General features: G+C 38.8%; 1 protein-coding gene across 1 annotated transcript; it reads right to left on the reverse strand.

Annotated features, from left to right (window-relative positions):
* Positions 1–261: 261 nt before the first annotated feature.
* TNMD (tenomodulin) lies at positions 262–14,802 on the reverse strand. The gene is made up of 7 exons (XM_011383830.1): positions 14,532–14,802; positions 14,239–14,370; positions 5,665–5,805; positions 5,362–5,463; positions 2,479–2,632; positions 945–1,111; positions 262–637 (listed from the first exon to the last, which is right to left on the reverse strand). Exons 1-7 carry the CDS (start codon positions 14,577–14,579, stop codon positions 428–430), a joined length of 954 nt encoding a protein of 317 aa, XP_011382132.1. The 5' UTR covers positions 14,580–14,802; the 3' UTR covers positions 262–427.
* Between the last annotated feature and the right edge of the window lie 7,929 nt (positions 14,803–22,731).

Consider the following 22,731-nt stretch of genomic DNA (forward strand, 5'->3'; position numbering starts at 1 on the left):
AGCTATGCACAAAATGACAAGTTTTTATGCACTAGTTATGGGAATATTTTATCTTCAGCCCCTCATTTCTACTTTCTCAATATAGCACAGTAAAATATGATATTTGAGAATTCTTGTGCTCCTTTTACTCCTCCCCAAACCTGATGAAATGCAGGTTTCCAGCGTTGTCATTCATGTTAGACAGTTCTGCTCCATCTCAGATGCAGAAAATATTTTTAGCAAACACTTATCCAGTGTGTTCAGCAACAATCAGGCCATTGATGATGATGTAGAAGTTTATTAGAACATGAGACAGGAATTACCTACAAGTAATTCTATAGTACTGGCTACCAGGAGCCAAATGCCTCATAGGTGGAAATTCATTGGATAGCATGCATTTATTATATATTGGCTGCCAGAAATTTAAGCAATGAGCTCAAACTTGCTATTAGACCCTTCCCAGCATGCGGGCCACCCACCAGTTGCAAGGCATGATGACACGACAGATAACCCGCCCTCCTTGGTAGCAGTAGGGATATGGGTAGTAACCTAGTAAAGGTTCGCAGACGCGGCGGCAGTAGCGGTTGCCTCGACGGCAGTAAATACAACAATAACCTCTCTCATCCAGCATGGGATCAAAGTCTATTCCATTTTCAGTCTGAAAGAAGAAGAAGTCAGTGTTGGAGGGAGAGGTTCACTAGGAAGAGGTTCACCCAGCAGGGGAAGATTATAAGACTATACGAGTTGGGGACTGGTGAGAAATTTACCCTGATTGTGGAGATAACCTCAATAGAGATCAAGATAGGTTTTGAATGAGCCTCCTGGGGATTCCAAGTTTCTTAAATATTTTTGTTGTTGTTAAAACAATGACTATTCTTCTTTCAATGACTTTGATCTGAGGGGTAGTGAGTTTTTTGAGGGCTCTTTGTTTTTCCTCTAACAGGAATAACAGAAACATAACTCACATAGTCATTTATTGGAAGTTCTTCCTCACTTGCTTGTCTGGCTTGACGGGTCTTCTCCATTTTCTCTTGAGGGACTACCCACTGCTCGTTTTGTTCAATGTTTTTTTTTCGGTTGGTAGGAAAGTGAAGATCTTCACCATCCTCCTCAAAGTCTTGTAACTCTGAAACTAAGGTAATCAATACAAAGTTGGGATGCAACTGTTTTGCAAATGTTTATGAAAGAAGTATGTGGGGCAATAGCATTTTGGGGTAGAGATTTTCCTTGTGTTTTCTCATTGCCATCATTCAGGTATGCATGTACCACTTTTCCAAGCTCTTTCAGGTGATATTTTAAGGAGTTTTTCCAAAACAAATCTATTATTCCTATGTACGCAGACCTCTTCTTTGCTCATTCAGCATCAAACACTTACTGCTTTGCCTTATTAGCATACTAAATTAAAAACTGAGGACAGGGGACCTTTGTGTCTCCCACAATGATTTTCCCCGTGGTAAGTACTCAAATATTTTTTGGCTGCTTGATTTGATTTGGTGCCCTCTGTACTCCTCCCTTTTCCTTTCTCTTTCCTGTCTTAATTTTTTAAAACTTTCTATTTAGAAATAATCTTAGATTCACAGAAGAGATACAAAGATGGTACAGAGTCCCTGTACACACTTCATCCAGTTTCCCCTAATGTTAACATCTTACATAACTATAATACAATGATCAAAACTAAGAAATCAATATTGGTAGAATACTATTAACTAAACGACAGACTTTATTCAGATGTCATTATTTCTACTAATGTCCTTTTGAAAACGAATACTGAAGCAGAAGTTTTAGCGTCCAAACCAGGATACAACATTGCATTTAGTTGCCTTTTTAAGGCCGAAGAATGCCAGTACATTCCTGTATTGTTTAGAGTGGCCTCTCTTGGGTAATATGGCAATCTATGCTGCTCAGAGTGACAGAGGCCAGGTTCTATGTTAGCTGAGCAGAATAAGATGTCCAGAGACCTTTGTCTTCTCTGTGGGCTGACTAGAAGTTGAGAGCTGAACTCTTCTACTCCAGATCTCTAGCCCTCAATTACTTTTATAGTGATTCCTAAAACAACCACAAAGACAATTGCATTTCAGTGACTGTTCTATCTTCTGGGGAGAATGTGGCCATTTGACATAGAATATCTTTCTTGAGACAACGGAACATTGTTTTGGCTTTTTCCTCTGGTCTTGGGTTGGGCATACAGTGGTTTGAGCAATAGTCTGGTATCCTGACTGCAGTGAATATAGATGTGCAAAAAAAGACAGATTAGCTTTTTGCTATCACTGGTCACATTAGGGTGGTGTTACCTTTGCTGGGATATTTAAAAGCCTGTCAGCATTAATTTATCTGATTTATAACTTGGCTGTGAAAAACTCCCTCCTCACTGGCAGTCAGCATACACAGTTTCATCTAAGAAGATATGAGTGGATCATTTGTTTTCCTATAAATGTAGTTGCTGAGTGCTGAGAACCTGTTACCGACTTTGGGAAAAGGAGGGAGAAGATGAGGCCATACCTGCTATTAGAGTGGGATTGATCCAATACATGGTCACATTATCACAAATCTCCAGAATTTTAGAATTTTTAAGGAAGTCTCGGTTTTCAATAGGCTTTTCTGCTGGGACCCAAATCACTGACTGCTCAAAGAAAGTTGTGGTAATTTCTTCATTCTGAGAGAATAAAGTAGGGTGAAGATAGGCAGAGACATTAATAAAATGAGTGAGACATTATGGACTACTGAAAGAAAAAAAAAAAGCTATATTTTGAGTCTGAATGAAAATTTCAATCCTAGGGATGCTGGTAAACCAGCTCTGTGCCTTGCATACAGAAGGTGCCCTTGGGAGAGTTAACAACCCATCCCTCTTTCTGCTCACTGAAACAGGAGCCTTCTCTGCTACCATTTCACTTAAACTCAGGAAGACTCTCCATAATTATCTGGGCCTCCCACTGAACCATATAAGTTTTAATTTGGCCTTCTGGAATCCTGAGTGATTTACGTTTGTTTTCTCTCTTTTAAATGGGTACCATGAGCGCTTCCCTTGTTTTAGATTTGCAACTAGAATTCCAAGCAGGATTTGGTCTCAAACCAACAAAACAAAACAAACAAACAAAACAAAACAAACTGCTATATTCTAAATTGATGAGATCAATGAAATAGCAACCAAACCTAATGTTTTGGCTTTACAAGATTTGCCTGTTAATGGTTGCTAGGTGTAGTACAAAAGATGTCGTTTTTGTTTTAACGTCAAGTCTCCGGCTTGTGACCTCACTGGCCTTACCATTATTTTACTCCTTTCATTCCAGATGCTTAGAGTTTGTCTCACAGAGTGTTTTTCTTTAGGTAGTATTTCTTATATTGTCAAGAACACAGCCTTCTCTTCAGTTTCTAGTATCGGAAGTAGATAACATGTGTACCTAGTTCTTACTCATTTGTCTTTTGGGCATCGACATTTTTTCCGTTACTCTTAATAATGCTTTTCCTTTTCTCTTTTGTCTCTTTCAAGCTTTATGATTTCGGTGTTTTCATTTTTTCCCTGAAATCTGGCTTTGTATAATTTTACCTTAGTCATTTAAAACTCTCAAGTCTTAGCTCCTTTGCCCTTGAGTCTATAAAAACATTGGGAAGCATTGAAAGGAATTGTATAAAACGAGGTTGATATGCCCACTAGCTTTGTTAACAAAATCTGGGCTGTTTCTGTACCCGCTCTGCATGTTTAACACTCACAAATCATGGATATAGTGGTGAGAGAAATATAGAATAAGAGGATTTTTGTCACTCAGGACTACAAATTTACCTCATAAAAAATCTGTAGCCTGAATATAAAAAAATAGTTTTTTTCTTGAAGATAAAATAATTTTGCTATCATGAAATGAATACTTGTGATATTAAAAACGTCTGGCAAAAATAACTGAAGAATAAATTAGAGACAAAATAAGACATTATGGGCCTTTGCCTTCATTTATTTATTTTTCAGAAAATAAATCCTGTTGTGTCAGTTTGAACTATCATTGCTGGCTGGCCCTACTCAAATGTTATTTTCTATAAAATGAAGCATATGATACTGAGTATAGTACCTTTCTATCCTATTCATTTTCCTTTCATTTTACCCTTGTCTCCTATAGTAATTCTAATATCCTGGAAATTTTTCTGTTCCTCAGATGCATCTAACTTATGCTTATTTGAAAAAAAATCTCCAAAAATGTTCACTGACATAGACCTTGAGAGCAGAATAGCTTCTTTGGGGAAATTCTAGTAATAAGGGTATGCGACTTCTCTGGCCATGAGGAGACTAGTAGCATGCCTGTGGGAGTCAATGACAACTCTGACACTTGGGTAAAAGAAAGGAAAAAGTACTCCTCACCCCACTTCACCCTCCAAAAAATAAGGAAAGAAAAAAAATATAAATGTGTAGATGAGAATTAAGATGGTGAGAGTTGGGTAGGAGAAAAGTAAAAAAGAACAGGGAAGAGAGAAGAAAAAAAAAGAAGTATTTATAGTATATAGAGAGACCACTATGCCATTGTCATAATCTCATTTTAGTTAAACTCTAAAACAAACCAAACAAATATTTGTTTCTTCCTGGCTATAATGTAGGTACGCTGTCACAACATGGCCTTAGCTAAGATTTACCTTCTTCCTCCACTGATAGCAACATCCTGTAATGGCAGATAGAACAAGAGGGAAAAAAAATAAGAGCCTCAGGGACTTTATTGATGGCTGTATTTTAGGCAATAATCCTCCATCTCCCACTAGGCTTTCAGGGGTCATTCATTGATTGCACCAGTACCCAAGGTTACTTCACTCTGGCCTAGCAGTGTGTTTTCAGAGAAATTGTAGTTCTCACCTTCTTTGCTTTTACCTTTCCTAGTGAGATTAAATGTGGATTATTACACTAGCAGTCCAGCATAAAATGTTAAAGTGAATGAACTGAAATCTTTTAAATAAGTGAATGTTACAGTGTGACAAAAGTGACAAGGATCCCTGGTGTCCTTTGAACTTTTATTTTTAGGACTTTATCTTAGAAAGAGTTGATTTTGTTCTACTGCTCACCTCTCTTACTAGAAATCTTTGCTTTTGGAGCAAAGGTACATAATGTTAATGGCTACCCGGGTATAAAAGTACAGTGTTGCACTTAATAGCATGAACTTATTTTTTTGAAAGGCCTGAGTTCAAGATCCCAACTCGCTTCTCTCTAGCTGTGTGATCTTGGGCAAGTCACTTTTCAGTTCTGAGTCCAAGTTTCTTCACCTGAAAATGGGGATAATAATAGTATCTATCTATTATTATAGGGTCCGAGTGAGAATCAGATGAGAGTAAAACATTTAGCACAATGTCTGGCACATAGTTAGCACACAATAATAAACAATGGCTTTTACTACCACTATTATTCTTACATACCTCATCTATTTCCTCTTCTGGTTCAGAAAATTCAGGAATCATTTTGATCTGAGTTTTGATGAAGCATTTTTGAAGACCTACAAAGTAGATGCCAGTGTATCCCTATAAAACAGACAAAAAAAAAAGACCCTCCTGAAATAGACACAATTTGAGTTCCACGATCTGTCAGGGCCTTAGGCTGGCAAAATTTGAATTCTAAGGGAAAACTTTGTCTCACAAATTGAGGCTATAGGCTATTTTTAACTCAGCTAAACATTTTAATATGTTAAGTAGGAAGTCTTAGAGGGTAAATATCTAGCTTACATTTTTAAAGTCATGTACTTCCAATGTTTCATCAGTGCCATTTCCACTTCTGAATATTTCGGTTCTGGTCACAGGATCAATTTCCATGTAAATCTTCTTCTTTTCTCCGTTGCTATAGAAAGTGTGTTCCATGTCATATGTCTGGGAGAAGAGAGGAAAACAAGCTCTGTGTGTCTCTTTATAAGACACTTTAATTGGGTAATATCTGGGGCACCTTCTCTTTCTAGAGCTTTTGTAGTGAGGTGCCATCTTGGCAGCTTGCCATTGGGAATTCTCTGAGACTTGAGATTAAAGTGAGGTGCTTTTTGGAGTTGGAGCTGATATGGGGCTCCCTTTGGAGCCAATATTTTGTATTCAACCCAAGTTGCTGAACTAATTATTAGGAATTCCAACAGTGTTCTTGGTAGCTTTGGCTAAATAGCAAATCAGCTTGTAAAGTGTTTCCCCCTTGTGCTGAGCAGAGGGATCACCTAAAACCTATGCTGCTTCTTTATGCTACCACTTGCCTTTCCAAGTGCTCAGTGGGCACTCTCTCATTCCCCCATGAAATTCACTAGGGTTGAGAAAGAGATATGAATACATTTAGAATGCTTAGCTATTGCTCTTTATCTCCTTATCTCTCCAGGGATTTAATATTGCCTCCATAGTCTTTTTAGAATCTGAAGACCATTCTCGTTGTCCAATATTAAGTAATAATAACTTTCTCTTTTAGAGGCTAACCAACCCCACTCAGTTTATTCCTGAGTTCTGTTTTCCAAACCGATTCAGTTGACTTCAAGTTCTCCAGATTCTCCTGTATAGAGTAGTCAAGAACCGTGTCAAGTACCCTGCACTAAGTAATATGGAACTTCCCAAGAAGAGTGCCTTGAAAGACTGCTTATCAGATTATTCTTGAGTGGTTGAAATGAATCCCCAGACTCTCTCTTGCCCTCTAAAAGAGACACTTCTCTTCCTAAGGACCAAGAGGACCAGTCCTACAGAGTGTCCCATTTTGGTAGTAAGCCCATTACCTATAACTGAGGACATTTTTATAGAAAGAAGGAAATAACATGCCTAAAAGAATTTGCTGTCACAAACCAGGCCAGACATAATGGTGCCATGTGAAAGTCTCTTATTCAAGTCGTTAGGCCTTCGGCTATCAAGTTTCTTCATACTCATTTTTCCTTACAAAAAAAATTCGGTAAACTAAAAACCTGAAAAAGCAAGTTACCTACAGAGCCAATGTTGCTTTCAAATGATACGATTCCCAGTGGCAGCCTTTTAAATCTTGTACCAGTTTAGATTGTTTTTTAATGTCTGCTTGTGTCTGTGACTGAATGTTAGTTTAACCTGGTCAAATTTTCCCCAACTCAAGTAGAAAAACAAGTTGGAAGGGTCTGTAGAAACCATGTTACTTCAAGCATGAAGTCTGTAGTTGTTGAATAGAAGAACAATAGAAAATGTTTTTTACCTCTTAGTAGCCCTATAGTGCCTTGAACAATGGTCAGGGCTTAAATATTTATTAAATAAGTTTTTCCTACCCATGGCAATTTCTCATTTTCTTAAAGAGAGATTTTGAGCATTGACAAGATTTTTTAAGAGACTGTATTTTAAAAGGGAAAAGAAAACAGTATTTAGAACCTTTCTAGCAACTGCGGAGTTAACTCAGGAACTCTGGCCTGGTTTGTAACAAGTAGCAAATTCTTTTAGGCTTCTTATTTGCTTCTAGTTATAAATATGTCCTCAGTTCCAGCTTTGCAGCCAGCTTGAGAAACTTCTACCTATGGCAACAAATTGAGCTCTTAGTTGGCCTGACCTAAGAAGAGGAAAGAGGCATGTGTTTCAGACCCGGTCTTGTCAGATCTCCCAAAAGGGGAGAATTTCTTTAGAAATATTATCCACTAGTCATTGGGGGTGGGTGTGGGTATTTGTTTCATCAGTAGCACTACTGATGGCTTATTGCATGGAAAAATGAGGTTAGCGACTAGGGGATGTTGGAAGGCTGCCTACCTGGGCAAAAGAGGACATACAGGCTGTATTTTCAATCACTGGTAGATAACTATGGAACCATACTGGTGACATTTAGAATTTCAGTGTACTTCTGTGGAATGAGTTTTCCTGCACTATTGGCAATGCACTTCACTTGGACACATTGCTAGATGAAAACTATTGGAAATTGCCAAGCCTAGCAGATCTTGATTATTTTCAACACTCCTTCAAAGAGTTTTGTTTTGTTTCGTTGGTCCATTCTGACTGTATTCATTGATCAGCTTGTTGGCTTTTTGTTAGCAATGGAGGATTGCTAAAGAGCTTGGAATCAGAATGACTTCATTTATGTGTGAATCCTGGGTCGGGGAGCTATATATTCACCCAGATGGAATTCCACTATCAAAGGTGCCTTTTGGAACAGACTGTCCTTTGTCTAGGAAGATGATGCTGGTGGCTCACTTTGGATGTTTGGGGATGAGTTTGATCAAATCCAGACATACTGTCTCGCCTGGGTCTCTGTGGAGAACGTTGTCTGGGTAATGGCTATGCAATCCTCATAGCCCATATGAAGACTGAGTTCATGCTTTTGGCCTCAAAAGTACTTTTCTCTCTACTAAGCTCACTGGCTCAGGGGCTGAGGATCTTTCTGGAGATGAAGAAATAAATGTTTTTGTCTAAAGCAGAGACAGGATGCTAGCCTGAGAGAGGTGTGAGAGGGCTCTTAGTAGCTCATCTCAGACTGTCCCCAACTCAGCTTTATTCCAGGAAGGCTAGTGAAAAGACAGAGTATGATGAAGAAAGTTAATTTTTGGTGTTTCTAGATTCCCTTTTCTGTTCTTTTTTTTCATATTCTGTTTACTTTGTATCCTCTTAGTCCTTCCCCCTCTTCCCATCTCCCTTTAACTCTTTGTCTCCTGTCTAGACATCTAGGAATCTTGTGGTGCTTCAGGTACCTTATGTCAAAGAAAAAAAAATCAATCTGACAAATGATTTCACTCTAAGTTGTGAGTGATGGGTATTAGTTTTTTTTTTTTTTAATGAGTACAATATTTAACTTAAAGGAATGAATTATTAATGGTGGATTTCGAGCACAATGGCACCAGGAATAGGAAATATTTTGCAGACAAGGGTATCTTCCCAGCACTATTTAAATGCTTTCCTACTCCACACACACATAAGGCTGGTCTTAACTATAAGAACCAGCACACTAGAGTGGAACAAGGAAGTCAATGGATTGAAACACGACTCAGAAGTGGAATGAGATAAGTACGTATTTTAGTGGAAGCAATGAGAAATGTCAGAAGACCACACTGACAGAATATGGAAAGAACATAAGCTCATTTCTCTTCCCTGTCCAGGAATTCTTTCCTCAGTCTCCTTAAATCCTCCACTCAGGCAGTAAATGAGCCCTAACATTCCCCTTTCGCAGTTTCCCCTGTTTTCTTGCCTCGATTTGTGACAATCTCTGATATCAGAAAAAGAAAGATTTTTATAAAGAGTAAAGCTGCCTTAGACCTCAGTGTGATGGTTCTGTTTGGGGGCAGTGAGGGGGGAGCAAGTAGCTTTAGCCTGTCCTGGAAGCGATTTGAGGACATTTGGCTTAGGTTTGTTTTTTGAAGCTTGTGAAAAACAAGCTGCTCTTCTTTCCACCTTCATCCTTTACTGTCTGTTTATGAGGTATACTCTCCAAAGGTGAAATACATGCTCAGAATACTTGGCTAGATGGTGTTAGGCTGGAAGGAAAGGAAGGGAATGCATTGTACCATATTATTATCAACCTAGCCTGTGGGAATTAAAGGGCCTCTGGGTATATCTTTACCAACATAGAGCAGACAGATTGTTTCTAATGCAAAACTGGACTTCTGCATCTTCAATCACCAGTTCTCAGCCCTGAAAAAAATTGGCATAAGCAGCACAGACATTCCTCTTTTTCAACAAGAAAAAAAAAACGAAACATTAAAACATTTCTTTCATCTACAGACTTAAGCTGGCGAGTTTTTCCCTACTCACCCCCTCCCCTACCGACCCATTATTTTTAAATGCAGCTGAAAAATAGTGGAAAGAATCTTCAGACCAGGTTCTAGTCCTAGCTTCAACTTTGCCATTTACAATTTGTGTGACTTTGGGCAAATCACCAAATGTCTCTGAAGGCTCAGTCCTCATTTTTATCTCTCACTCCTTGCCAGATACAATGTTGAGTAGCTGACAAAATCAGTTCTGCTCAGATTGGGCTGCCACATGTCATGTTGGCCAGTGGACTGCCATTACTTATTGACCACATGAGTTACTTTCCCCTTATAGCTCCAGTCGTACACTTAGCCACTAAAGGAAAGCTCCCTTTAAAGACCCAGGCTTCCATTGCTGGTGCCACATGAGTTACTCAGCAAATTCTATCTTAGGAGAATAAAGGGACTGAATAAGAATGTTCGCATAGTAGCCAGAGTCCTGCTCTACATAATTGGAGCAGTCCTGAGTGGTTCAGAACAAGAGCTGACCCAGCAAAAGTTGCTATACAAGAGTGGACTTTGGTTTGGGAGAAAAATAAAAAAAAATGTTTGAGAGAAAAATAAAAAAAATGAAGAGGAGTCTTTTCTTTTAAAATGCTGATGTGGCACGATCTGATGAAGCTCAGTCCCTCTGCTAAAGAGATTCCAGCTACAACTCCAACTTTTTCCTTGAGGGTCTGGATGCTTCCCCAGACCCACATTTCACCCACCAAACTGCTGTGTAGAAAATACCAAGGAACCTGGGGAGGAAAGTTGTATCTCTTGTGTGTCTAGAAGAGGAGTGAAGAAAGTTGATCTTTGGCCAATGCTAGCATTAGAGAAATAGGCACATGAAAGCTGGCAGAAATAGGCAGACTTAGCAAGAAGGTGGTTTTTTTTTTTTCTGAGCAAAAGACTTTTGGCCTAGAATAAAATTAAGCTCACAATCCTGAGTGAGACTGTTTAATGGCTGTCAGCAGTTGAGTTGGGTAGGGAGGGCAGAAGGATGCCCACTTATCCATATCACTTCTCATCTCATGTAGGTAGTATGTAGAAATTGAGGGGACATCTCCAGGAATCTGTTGATTGCTTTGTGGGTCTTAGAACTTATGGTTTCCAAACAGCCCTAAAGTTGCCAGGAAATTCCTAGATATTTCAGGAAGAGCATCATTTCATTTATTTATTTTATTATTCTTCTGCTTCATTCTACAAAAGATTGAAAGGAATAGACTACAAGGTCTGTGCTGCATCTAAAAACTGTTAGTTTAAGGTCTGATATTTTCTGACTCATTTTCTCCATGTTGGATTAATTAGCTGGGGAGTCAGCTTCTAATTGTTTCAAGTTAAATGTGTAATGCAAGGAGTTTTAAGCAAGAATATTTCTTCAGGGAATCTGCTTCCAAGATCCCTGGGAAGTCACTTCCTGGAAGTAAAACCTTGTTGTGAACTTCTATCAAAATCTCTGGAATTGAGTAGGTCCCCTCTCCTTGGTTAAGAAAGCTGAATACAGAGCTGAACGATTGGCTTTCATTCAGCTCAAGTGGCTCCTATATGTGGTTGTGGGTTAGGGGGCCTGTATGCCTGTAAGAGAGTGCAATAGCTCACCCAGACTTAGTCTTCCTTGTTTCACTTTATTTTGATCTCTTTCTCTCTCTGGTGTGTGTGTGTGTGTGTCTGCGTGTGCATGCATGTGCGCAATTCACATGTGCTCATGCCTGAGGTGCATGAGGAGAGGGTATCAAACATAACTAATTTCCCTTTTGGGATCAAGAATTGGGATCTTTTGTACACACTAGGGTGGGAGATAATGGAAGGAGGGGGAGGACTTACTGGCTTGGAAATGTCAACACCAGACGTGGGAAGTTAAATAAACACTGTTTATTTTAAACAGCTGTTGAAAAACAAGATAAAAAGGAGGTGTGGTGGAGGTTAGAGGAGCAAACACTAAGAGCTTTAGAGGAAGCCCAAGGACAGCAAATAAGTCGCTACCACCCATAAGCACAACAGCATCAACAGTTCTCTCCACCAAGGGCCCAAGTCCCCATAGGTAGCCACAGGCCTATAAAGAGAAGTCCAGAAGAGCCTGAGATTTAATCTGCTAACTTGTTTCCCTGCTAGGTCATAGTCTAAAGGCAGGGAGCGGGGAGTCTTTAATTCGTGCAAGTTTCCTGGATCCTTTTCCTCTGTAAATCTTCTTCCAAGACTAATCTGACTACTCCTCTTTTCTCAGGATTCATAAAGTCAGCTCTTAGGCAGGCTTATTGGCAGTATTAGCTAATAATTAGACCAAGTATATTAGACCATAGATGGCCTCTTGAGCTCTTTGGGAATTGAAGGCAGTGTTAGACTGAGTGAAGCATCTAAATCTCTAGCTGGTTCCTTAGATTGCAATGGATCCAGACTGGTCTTGTGGCGAAGGCCAAGACTTAAATATTAAAGATAATAAATTGCAACTTCCCATTGGAATGGAGAACAAACAACCTTTGTTCAAGGTAGAAAAACTCGCCTCAGGACATGTATTGTCTTTTACCAGGTTACTTCATAATAACTTTGTTCATTTCTGAGAATTCTTTTGCTGAAAAAGATTTGATTCTTTATAAACTTCATTCAGTAGCATATATCACCTCTTCTGCACATGCACTGACTAGGTTTCATTTTCGGTTTGAGGAATCACAAGATTATTTCTCATAAGCCATCAAAAAAGAGAACTGGAGTGAGAAGCAAAGATTGTATAACATAGAAGCAGAGAGGTCCATGGGCACTAGTGAGTTTGGCACCTTGCAAAATAAATGCAAGTTCCCCACCTAGTCAATTATGGTTGCATGGAGGCAAATAGCATTGTAAGTTTAGAAAAACACATAAACTCTTTCAGAATAGCATTGTCAATACCAATGGCTACAGCAAAACAAGAAAGGCTATTTGGTCCCATGTTTATGTATGTACGTATGGGTGGTCAAAAGGGCTAGTTACCTACTGTACTCAGTTAAGTACATTATGACCATGGAGAACAAAAGGGTTGATTGTCTTTTAACTCATCTTTAACTGCCAAAAGGGATCCAAGATTCAACTGCAGGGCAACATATCACCTTGTGAATTAGCTAAGGGGTAGGAAAATTGGATTGGAATACATTTTGATACTCTTGTTCATTTGCTGCTTCCTTCCTGATCTTGATTGCTTTGCCCTCCTTGATAGCCTGAATGCAAGTGGTTTCTCTAGAAAGACTTGTGAATAGTAAGTAGTTCCAAAGCAAGGAGCAATGAGAGAGTGCTGTTGTGAGAACGAGAGCGAGAGTGAGAGCAAAGGCTAAATGTATGCATTGAGTGATGCCTGAAATTCTTTTTGGAACAAGGTATAAGTAAAAAGGCAAACAAAGTAGGGTGATTTGTTCTTCATTCTCCTTCCTACTTAAAATAATGTAGCCTCTAGGCCTAAATGAAAGTGAGTATGGTAGCAGAGGTGAAGAATTCAAGATAGTTCTGCCTTACTTCTCTGTTTTCTTTTGGACACTTGTCCAGTTGATTTTCTATTTTCTCCCTCTTTGCCTCTCCTTCTGCATCAATCCATATTCTTTCCTCTCTGCTCCTATTGTTCCTTTGGCTCCTAATGGTCCATGCCAACCCATTTTCTTCTTGTTTCTCATTGTCCCTCCTCCATTTGTGCCTTTCCCTTTCTCCATCTGTTATTAAATAGAAATGAGCATCTTATGACAACAAACTAATAACAACAGTAACAACAACAGCAACCCATTTGCAGAGAGAAAAATGTGGCAAAGCCAGAAAACCATATTCACACCTTGTAGCTTGTATATTTATTAATTCTCTTTCAAATGAAAATTGTTAATATGAAGAGACTATGATTTTCTTTAGGTCACATCTAAACTTATCCATTGTGTGTGAGCCTGAAAGTAACAATAACAATAAGGTACACTTATACCAAGTACAATGGCCAGCCAAGTTTCACCAAATGATCCTAATAGCAGAAGCTTTCTGAGATACCTGTGATTTATGATTTTGTGTCACTTATTTCTACCCTGTGGCATCACTATCTCAGTGGGACATTGATGATTATGACTGGTGAGGAGCTGAAAAGCTTTAGTTTATTTTTTTTAAGTCATAAATAAATGTGAACTCAGGTATTAGAATTGCTCCTTCTGCAAAGAAGTTTATTGCCTGTCCTCACAGCAGATGCATTAAGTCAGAAACATAATCCTTAAAAATCCTTTGCTGCCATTTCTGGTGGTTTCTTCTTATGTGGTGGTATAATTACTTTTCCATCAGTTTCTGCCCAGATAATTGAAAGACAGATGGAAAGTATTTTATTCTTACAGTAAAAATTTGTTTCTAGGAAAAATCTTAACTCCTTAAAGCCAAGCATTTTAAAAAAATGGGTAATCCTATCATTACTAACTGAAATACAGAAAGCACATTTTTCCCATACCAAAAATAATTAGGCAAATAAAGGAGAGCAAAATCTTCATTCTTTTTTTTATATTACTAGGAAAAAAAAACACAAAAAAGGATTTAATGATTTTCATTTTCAGAGTAACATATATGCCAATCAGTAATTAAGTTCAATCAAATTCAAAACAGAAGCATTGGACAATAATGTTCATTTACTTACTTTTTTGGGCGTCTCCGGCCAGAAGTGCTTGCTCCCCCAAAACAGGACAATTAGAGTCAAGGTCAGGATACCAAACACCAATCCACAAATCTTAAATGATTTACATATTTTCTTGGATTTTAAAGCTTCTGCCTAAGCAAATAACAGGAAAAAAAAAACACAATACACAGTAATCCTTAAAATAGCAAGCTATAATTCACTTTTGATTTCGTTTTCTAATGTTCACATTGCAAAACGATAAATCTACGAAACCATACTTCTACTCAAAAGAGAAAAAATATGAATCAACTTACATTTAGAATGTGACAGTCCTCACAGTTTTCTGGAGGATTCTTGGCCATGATCTCTCAGCACACTGTACTCTTTCCCAGCTTTGAGAGAACTGAGACCACTGCTGAGGTGGAGTTGCAAGTGGGTCGGCTAACAGATGCCAGAGGAGAAGCTGAATTTATATGGCTCAATATGTCATACCAGAGCCTGAGGTAGCCCAGGGGGCTCCTGTGCTGCGATTTGTTACATAGATATACCCATATATGTATATAACTTCTGTGCACAGAATTCCATCCAGAATGGCAAAGACAGAAGGTTATAATGAAAACTATTGTCCTTGGGGTTGGTTTGGAAGGGGACCAAGCCTAGGACACATTGAAATGATTTTTCACTGTGAACTTAAAATATCAATGACAATACATGCTGCACACTCCAGAAATAAGCAAACAAAACAAAACCAAAAAAGGAACGACGTCTTGATTTCATTTCCATTCGATTTAACAAATATTTATTGCAGGGATGTTAAATGTCAGGCACTGCACTTGGCATTGAAGAGTCAGAAATGAATAAGGAATTGCCTCTTTCACTATGTTAAAGCTCCTTGAGGACTGAGATCAATATATACTCAACTCATTATAATTAAAAAACAGGATTGAAAAGTTTAAATATGTTTTTCTCTCTCTTCATTCTATCTCTCAGATTATTTTCTTTTCCTAGTTTCTCTTTCTTAATCTGTTTTTTTCAATGTTCACATCCTTATGGTTCTATTCTTGATGACCTTCTGATTCATATACATTTCTTAGATGATCTCATTTACTCCACAGTTTAAAATATCACCTATGTATGTGTCAATGATTTCCAAACCTACATATATAACCTTGCTCTATCTCTTGAATTTCAAAGTCATTTGAATATCTCTACCTGGATGTACCCCAGAAATCTCAAACCCAACATGTCCTGCATCAAACTCTTCTTTTTTCAATAATTCCTTTTCCCCAACCTACTTTCTTGTCCATATTCCTAATCTCGGTTGGTGGCTATATTAGTTTGCTAGGGATGCCATAACAAAGTACCACAGACTGGATGGTTTAAACAATAGAAATTTATATTCTCACAGCTCTGGAGGTTAAAAGTCCAAGGGTCAGCATAGTTGGTTTCTTCTGAGACCTCTCACCTTGCTTTGTAGATGGTCTTAATTTTCACACAGCATTCTCCTTCTATGCATGTCTATGTCCTAATTCTTCTTTTTCCAGGGATATCAGTCATATTGGATTAGGGCCCATCAATTGGACCTTATTTTTCCTTAATCACCTCTTTAAAGGCCCTATCTTCAAATACAGTCACATTCTAAGATAGTAGGTATTAGGGCTTTAATATATGAAATTAGAGTGGAGGGAGGTACATAATTCAGTCCATAACAGTGGGACCATCACCCACCCAGGTTCCAAACAAGAAACCTGAGATTTGTTCTAGACTCCTCTTTCTTTTTCACATTCCCTTTATTCAATCTGTCTCCAAGTCTTATCAATTTTAAATTCTTATGGCTTTCCAAGTCATTCTTTCCTCTCTATGTTGACTACTAAAGCCATAATTTAGGTTATCTTCTCTGACAGGTCTCAAATCTATTTCTCTAACCCAGGCTGCTTTCTTAGGGCTCTAGATCCATGTGTTCATCTAACCTCCTGGACATTGCACTTGGATAGCCCACAGGCACCTCAACTACCACATGCCCCAAACTGGATTAGTTATCTCCCCTTCCAAACATACTCTTCCTTCTGTATTACCTCTCTCACTAAATGATGCAATGATCAGTCTCTAGAATACAAAATTCCAAATGATCCTTGATTTTTTCCTCTTCTTGTTCACACCCCATGCCTAATCAATGATTAACTCCAGTCAATTTTGCCTCTGAATTATCTCTCCAATCCTATCCTCTCTGTTCTTAATTGTTACTGCCTTAGTTGAAGTTCTCATAGTTACTTTTACTCTTGCAATAGAAGCCGAACTGATTTCCTAGCCTTGAATCCATTGCCTTCAAGGAGATATTTCTAAGGGCATGGAACAGCAGTATAACCTTTCCTTTGCTTAAAATCCTTCTGTATCTATTTATTGTCTCTAAAATCAAAACTATTTATGGTAACATCATAGCCTATTTCTCCAACCTTGATTTTGGACAGTATTTTTCATAGAGATGTACATGTTATTTCATCCATTCACTAATGTCTTGAAGGAAAATAATTTTTGCAGATATAATCATGCTTGAAATTGATTATACAACTTATGAAATATAAGTTGTGGTTTTATTTGCTCTACAATTCTTTAGCCAAACTTACAAAAAAAGAAAGTTATGAGAGCAGTCTCACAGAAAAACCTATATTTACTGTGTTAGATAGTTCCCCCTCAACAATATTACTCACACCATGCTTCTAATGCCTTCTTTACACTTTATCGATAATGAGCACCCTGTTTTTTCATACTAAAGGCATTTGTAGGTGCTATACTCTGTTTGAATTTTCCTTCCTCCTCTTGTCTACCTGGAAAATTTCCATTTAACCTTCAAAATGCTGCCTAGATGTTACTAACTCCTAAAACCTTTCCCTGGTTTCATCCTTACCACTTTGAGTTCATCACCCTTTCCCTTGTTCTATTTTTGTATCTTGCTCATACTTCAAATGTTGCTCTTATTATACTGTATTATAATTAGTTTTAATGTTTTTCCTCTTGAACAGACTTTGAGATCCTTTAAAACATGCCTTATTATTAAAAAGTATTGAAATAAAATGGAGGTAAAAAAAATGTGCCGTAGAAGCATACAGGGAGGAGTGATTAAGTTTGATTCAGGAGAGCAGGGAAAATAGCACATGGAATTTCAGTAGATTGTTCACTTATTAACACTATTTATTCAGTGCCCTCTCTGTAGTAGGCACTGTTATAAGGGCTGGATGCATATTTAATAGTGGACAAGATAAACAGTCTCTGAGCTTATAGAGCCCAGAGTTTGCTAGGGGAGAGAGAAGTTAAAATAAAAGGAAAAAATCCTGTAAATAAATTTAAAATATAAATTATAAAACATGCTAAGAAGGAAAAGTTCAAGGTGCTACGAAAGCACCTAATTTGGATTAAGGGGGTTTAAGGAAGTCTATGCCGAGAAGATGTCCCTTAAGCTCAGGCCAGAATAATGAGTAGAACTTATCTGATGAAGAGTGGGGAAAAGATTATTCCAGTCAAAGAGAACAGTACATGCAAACACCCTGAAGCAGAAAAGAGGTTGTGTTTGAAGAGTAGAGGGTGATCGTAATGCAGTGAATGAGAATTGTTTGAGATAAGGCTGAAGAGGTAAGCAGTAACCATATCTAGTAGGACTGTGTTTGGCCACATATAACAGAAACCAAATTATGGTGGTTTAACAAAATAAGGGGATTATTTTACTGATATAATGAAGCCTAAATGTCAGTAGTCCAGGGCTCATGCAAGTTCTATCTTTTTTTTTTCCCTGTGATCCTTTGAGCATGGCTTCCCTCTTCATCTTAGATAGCTGTTCCACCACCAGGTGAGAAAACAAGAGAGAATGCAAAGGGCAAATGGCATGTGACAGCTGAGTCTGTCTCTTTCCATCAGGAAAATAAGTTTTCTCGGAAGCTCTATCCTATGGATTTCTGCCTATCTTATTGGTCGCTTGGTTGGATGGACACTCCTAGCTATAATGGAGTCTGGGGAGATTTTATTTTCAACTCAGTCTATTACTACTCCTAACAAAATCCTGATTTTGTTATAGAAGGGAGAAACATATTGAGTAGGCAACTTACAGTTTCTGTCATAGGGTCATGGTAAGGCATTTGAAGTTTATTCTAAGAACAATGAGAATTCATTGAAGGGTTTTAAGCAGGGGGATACACAGTTCCTTTATGTTTATTGGCATCCCTCTGGATGCTGTGAGAACAAATTGCAAAGGAGCAAGAATTATAAAAGGTTGACCAATTAAGAGGTAATTACAAGAGATGATGTTAGCTTGGGCTAAGGAAGTGGTAGTGGAGAGGGAGAGAGGCAAACAGATTTAAGATATATTTTAAAGGTAGCATGTACTTGGTGATAAATTAGATATACAGGATGAGATAAAGGGAGAAATAAAAATGATTTATGTATTTCTTGTTTCTGCATTAGGGTGGAGAGTGGCGCTATTCACTGGGATTAGAAAACACAAAGGAGGACCAGTTTGGGGTGATGAGTATGGTTTTCGAACATGTTGAATTTCAGGTGCGTATGAAGAATACAAGAGAAAGTGTCTAGGTGATAGTTGGGCATATGTGTCCAGAGCTCAGAAGGAAGCCTACGAAGTGAAAATATAAATTTGGGAGCCATTTTCCAATAGATGGTATTCAAAGCTATGAGAGTTGATTATATGATCTAGAAAGAGTGCAGAATAAAAAGAGAAAGCTCAAGACTGAACCCTGGGGAATCTTCACAGTTATTTATTTAAAAACATAATTTTAGAATGGCTTCCACGTTTTTGGAAAAAAGATATATACTCATTATAAAAAGCAAACAATATAGAAAAGTACAAAAAAGGGGGGGGAATCCCTCCAAAACTGCGCCAACTAGGAATAACCATTACTGTTCTTCAGTTTCCTTAACTGAGTAAGGAAGAATAAAAAATAGTATCTCTTTATAAGATTATTATCATATCAATACGATAATCCATTTAAAGTGCTTACTCTGCTACATGGCAGAGATAAAACACTTTATAAACATAACCTGCTAAGATTAATGAACTTTATTCTGAGCATCACTTTTATCATATAGTATTAATAAATGGGCACATAGGAATTTTTAATAGAAATAATATACATGTTATCTTTTAAAGTATGAAAAATTTTTAAATGCTTAAATTAAACAAAAGAAAAATCAAAGAAATAGTAGTCCCTGGGGGTGGTTCCATAGCGTAGTGGTTAGCACGTCTGCTTTACATGGAGAAGGTCCTAGGTTCGCGCCCCAGTGGAGCCATGGTCCATACAATGGGTATGCCAGGACCCCGGGTGTGCCAGGCCTCCCAGGTGCACCAGGCCCTGGGTGTGCCAGGCCGCCCGGGTGTACCAGGCCCCGGGTTTGTGCCACGAGCGTGTGGGAGGAGATGCCCCACCTTCAGAGATCTAGTTCTTAAGGGGAGACAGCAATATCCATAGGTCAGGGGTAGAAGTGGAGGGGGGGGATTAAAAAACAAACAACAAAAAAATAGCAGTCCCCGAAAGCCTGTTTTAATGATAAGATCAGGTTCCTGTCAAGATGGCAGAATAGGTAATTGCTGTACTTGCCGCCTTTTGTGACCCCATTAAAATTACAACTAAATTATAGAACAGTCAGCCTGAAGACTAGCTGAACAGAAGTCCTATAACCAAGGATGTAAAGAATAAACCACATCAATACTGGTAGAAAGGTTGGAGACATGAAAAGAAGTCTGGCCCCACACTCATGGGTGGCAGTTGAGAATCACGTGGAATAGCTGCAGAGGTACCCTTGAATAACAAAGGGTCCCAGCCCTACATCAGAGTCTTTAGCTCAGAGCACCAGTGCCAGGAAGAGAAACCCCACAGCATTTGACTGTAAAAATCAGTATGGATTCTGTCCATTAGGTGAGGCAGAAGGCTGCTAGAAACACAGGTATTCCTCTTAAAGAGTCTGTACACAGACTCTCTCACACCCAGGAACTCACCTTGGGCTCCAGGGAGTGATGCTGTTTTAGAAGGGGCCAGAGAAATAAATTATGTGGCTTCAGGGCAAGGACTGGAGGGGTAGTACCATTGTCCCTGTGTTGAGCCCTTCTCCCATGCAGCCTGCACATGGGTGCCATCTTTCCTGTGTTGAACTCTCCCTCCCCCAAGGCAATCTGAATCTGCATTGGCCTGCTGAAATCCACATTCTCCACCCTGGGGATTCCTTGGACACTGCCATGCACAACTCGCATACCAACGAAAGCAATTTTGGCTGCTGACAGCCAGTTCCAGCTCATGCTGCAGTCTTTCTTGGACAACTCTCAAGGACCAACAGGCCCTAGGCAGGCAATGACTGGCCTCATTGTGTTCTGCAATATGTCTCAGCAATGATGCCAAATCTGAATCTGTATTAATCTGCTGAATACCTCTTGCCACAACCTGGTGACTCCCTGAAATCCCACCTCACCCAACTCATGCGTTGTCCAAGACTCTTTCAGCAGCTGAGTTCTATTGGTAGCCAGCAGGTGGCAGCAGGTCTTGGGGCACCCTGGACCTTTTGTTGAACTGCCCTAGAACTGATATTGGCGGGGACCAGTCATGGGTCCATGTGCTTCCAAGTCCAGCAAAGGAAGTGACTGATCACTTTGTCATTCCTGCCAGGTAGTTCTGGGCTGATCACAGACAGCAGATGAACTTAGTCTGCACGGGAGTCCCTCCAAAGAGGCCTGAGAATCGATGTACCTAGTGGCTGGCTTCAGACCACAACAGAGAACCACTCAATTAGCCCCATAAGTAGCATACCAAAAGGGTGGTCTGGACAGGCACCAGAACCTGCATGGGCTAACCCTGCTTCCTGTGGTCAGCATCCCCTCCATCTCCACACAGCAGCTTCTTTACTGTGGGTATGGCCAGTCTTTACAGATAGTCAGCCTGAGTGTCAATCCCGCCCACTGCCATGCCACCAGAAATCAAGGCTCAATTACAACAGGAGGCACACACAATCCACACAAGGGACATTCCTGGGGCACGCGGCTCAGGTGATCAGGGAAACCGTGCCACTGAATCCTACAGGAGACCTACATAAGGCAACCCTGCACCCTCTGAAGACTGGGAGATGTAGCAGATCTACCTAATATATAGAAACAAACAGAGAGATAGCCAAAATGAGACAAAGAAACATGTCTCAAATGAAAGAATAGGAAAAAAACTCCAGAAAAAGAACTAAAAGAAATGGAGGCAAGCAATCTAGCAGAAACAGAGTTCAAAACACTGGTTATAAGGATGCTCAGGGACTTAGTGAGAACTTTAACAAAGAGATAGTAAGCATAAAAAAAAGGACATAGTAACCTTAAAAAAAACAGTCAGAATAGAAGAATAAAATGACTGAAATGAAGAATACACTAGAAGGAATCAACAACAGATTAGATGAAGCAGAGGATCAAATCAGTGATTTGGAAGATAAAGTAACGGAATATTCCCAATTGGAACAGCAACAAGAAAAAGAATAACAAAAAATGAGGATAGTTTAACGGACCTCTGAGACAACATTAAGCACAACAACATATACATCATAGCGGTACCAGAAGGAGGAGAGAGAGAGCAAGGAATTGAAAACTTTTTGAAGAAATAATGACTGAAAACTTCCCTAGCCTGGCAAAGGAAATAGACATACAAGTCCAGGAAGCACAAAGAGTCCCAACCAAGATGAATCCCAAGAGGCCCATACCAAGACACATCATAATTAAAATGACAAAAGTTAAAGACAAAGAAGGAATCTTAAAAGCAGCAAGAGAAATGCAACTAGTTATCTTCAAGGAAGATCCCATAAGACTGCCAGCTGATTTCGCAACAGAAAATTTCAGGCCAGAAGAAACTGGCATGAAATATTCAAAGTGATAAAAGGCAAGGACCCACAACCAAGACTACTCTACCCAATAAAGCTGTTATTTAAAATTGAAGGATAAAGAGCTTTGCAGACAAAAAAAAGTTAAAGGAATTAATTACCAGCAAACCGGCATTACAAGAAATGTTAAAGGGACTTATTTAAGAAGAAGGGGGAAACCCTATCAATGAATAATAAAATGACAATAACTATGTACTTAGCAATAATCACTTTAAATGTAAATGGATTAAATGCTCCAGTCAGAAGATACAGGGTAGCTGAATAGATAAGAAAACAAGACCCATACATATGCTGTTTACAAGAGATCCACTTCAGACTGGAAAACACATACAGGATGAAAGTAAAGGGATGCAAAAATATATTTCATGCAAATGGAAAAGAAAAAAAAGTTGGAGTAGCAAACTTAGATAAAATAGACTTTAAAACAAAGGCTATAATAAGAGATAAAGAAAGATATTTCATAATTATGAGGGGATCAATCCAACTAGAGAATATAACCCTTGAAAATATTTATGCACCCAACATAGGAGAACCTAAACATATAAAGCAAATATTGATGGATACAATGGGAGAGATTGACAGTAGCACAGTCATAGTAGAAGACTTTAACAC

Source organism: Pteropus vampyrus, unplaced genomic scaffold, assembly GCF_000151845.1.
Source record: "Pteropus vampyrus isolate Shadow unplaced genomic scaffold, Pvam_2.0 Scaffold543, whole genome shotgun sequence".
In the NCBI taxonomy this organism is placed as follows: domain Eukaryota; kingdom Metazoa; phylum Chordata; class Mammalia; order Chiroptera; family Pteropodidae; genus Pteropus; species Pteropus vampyrus.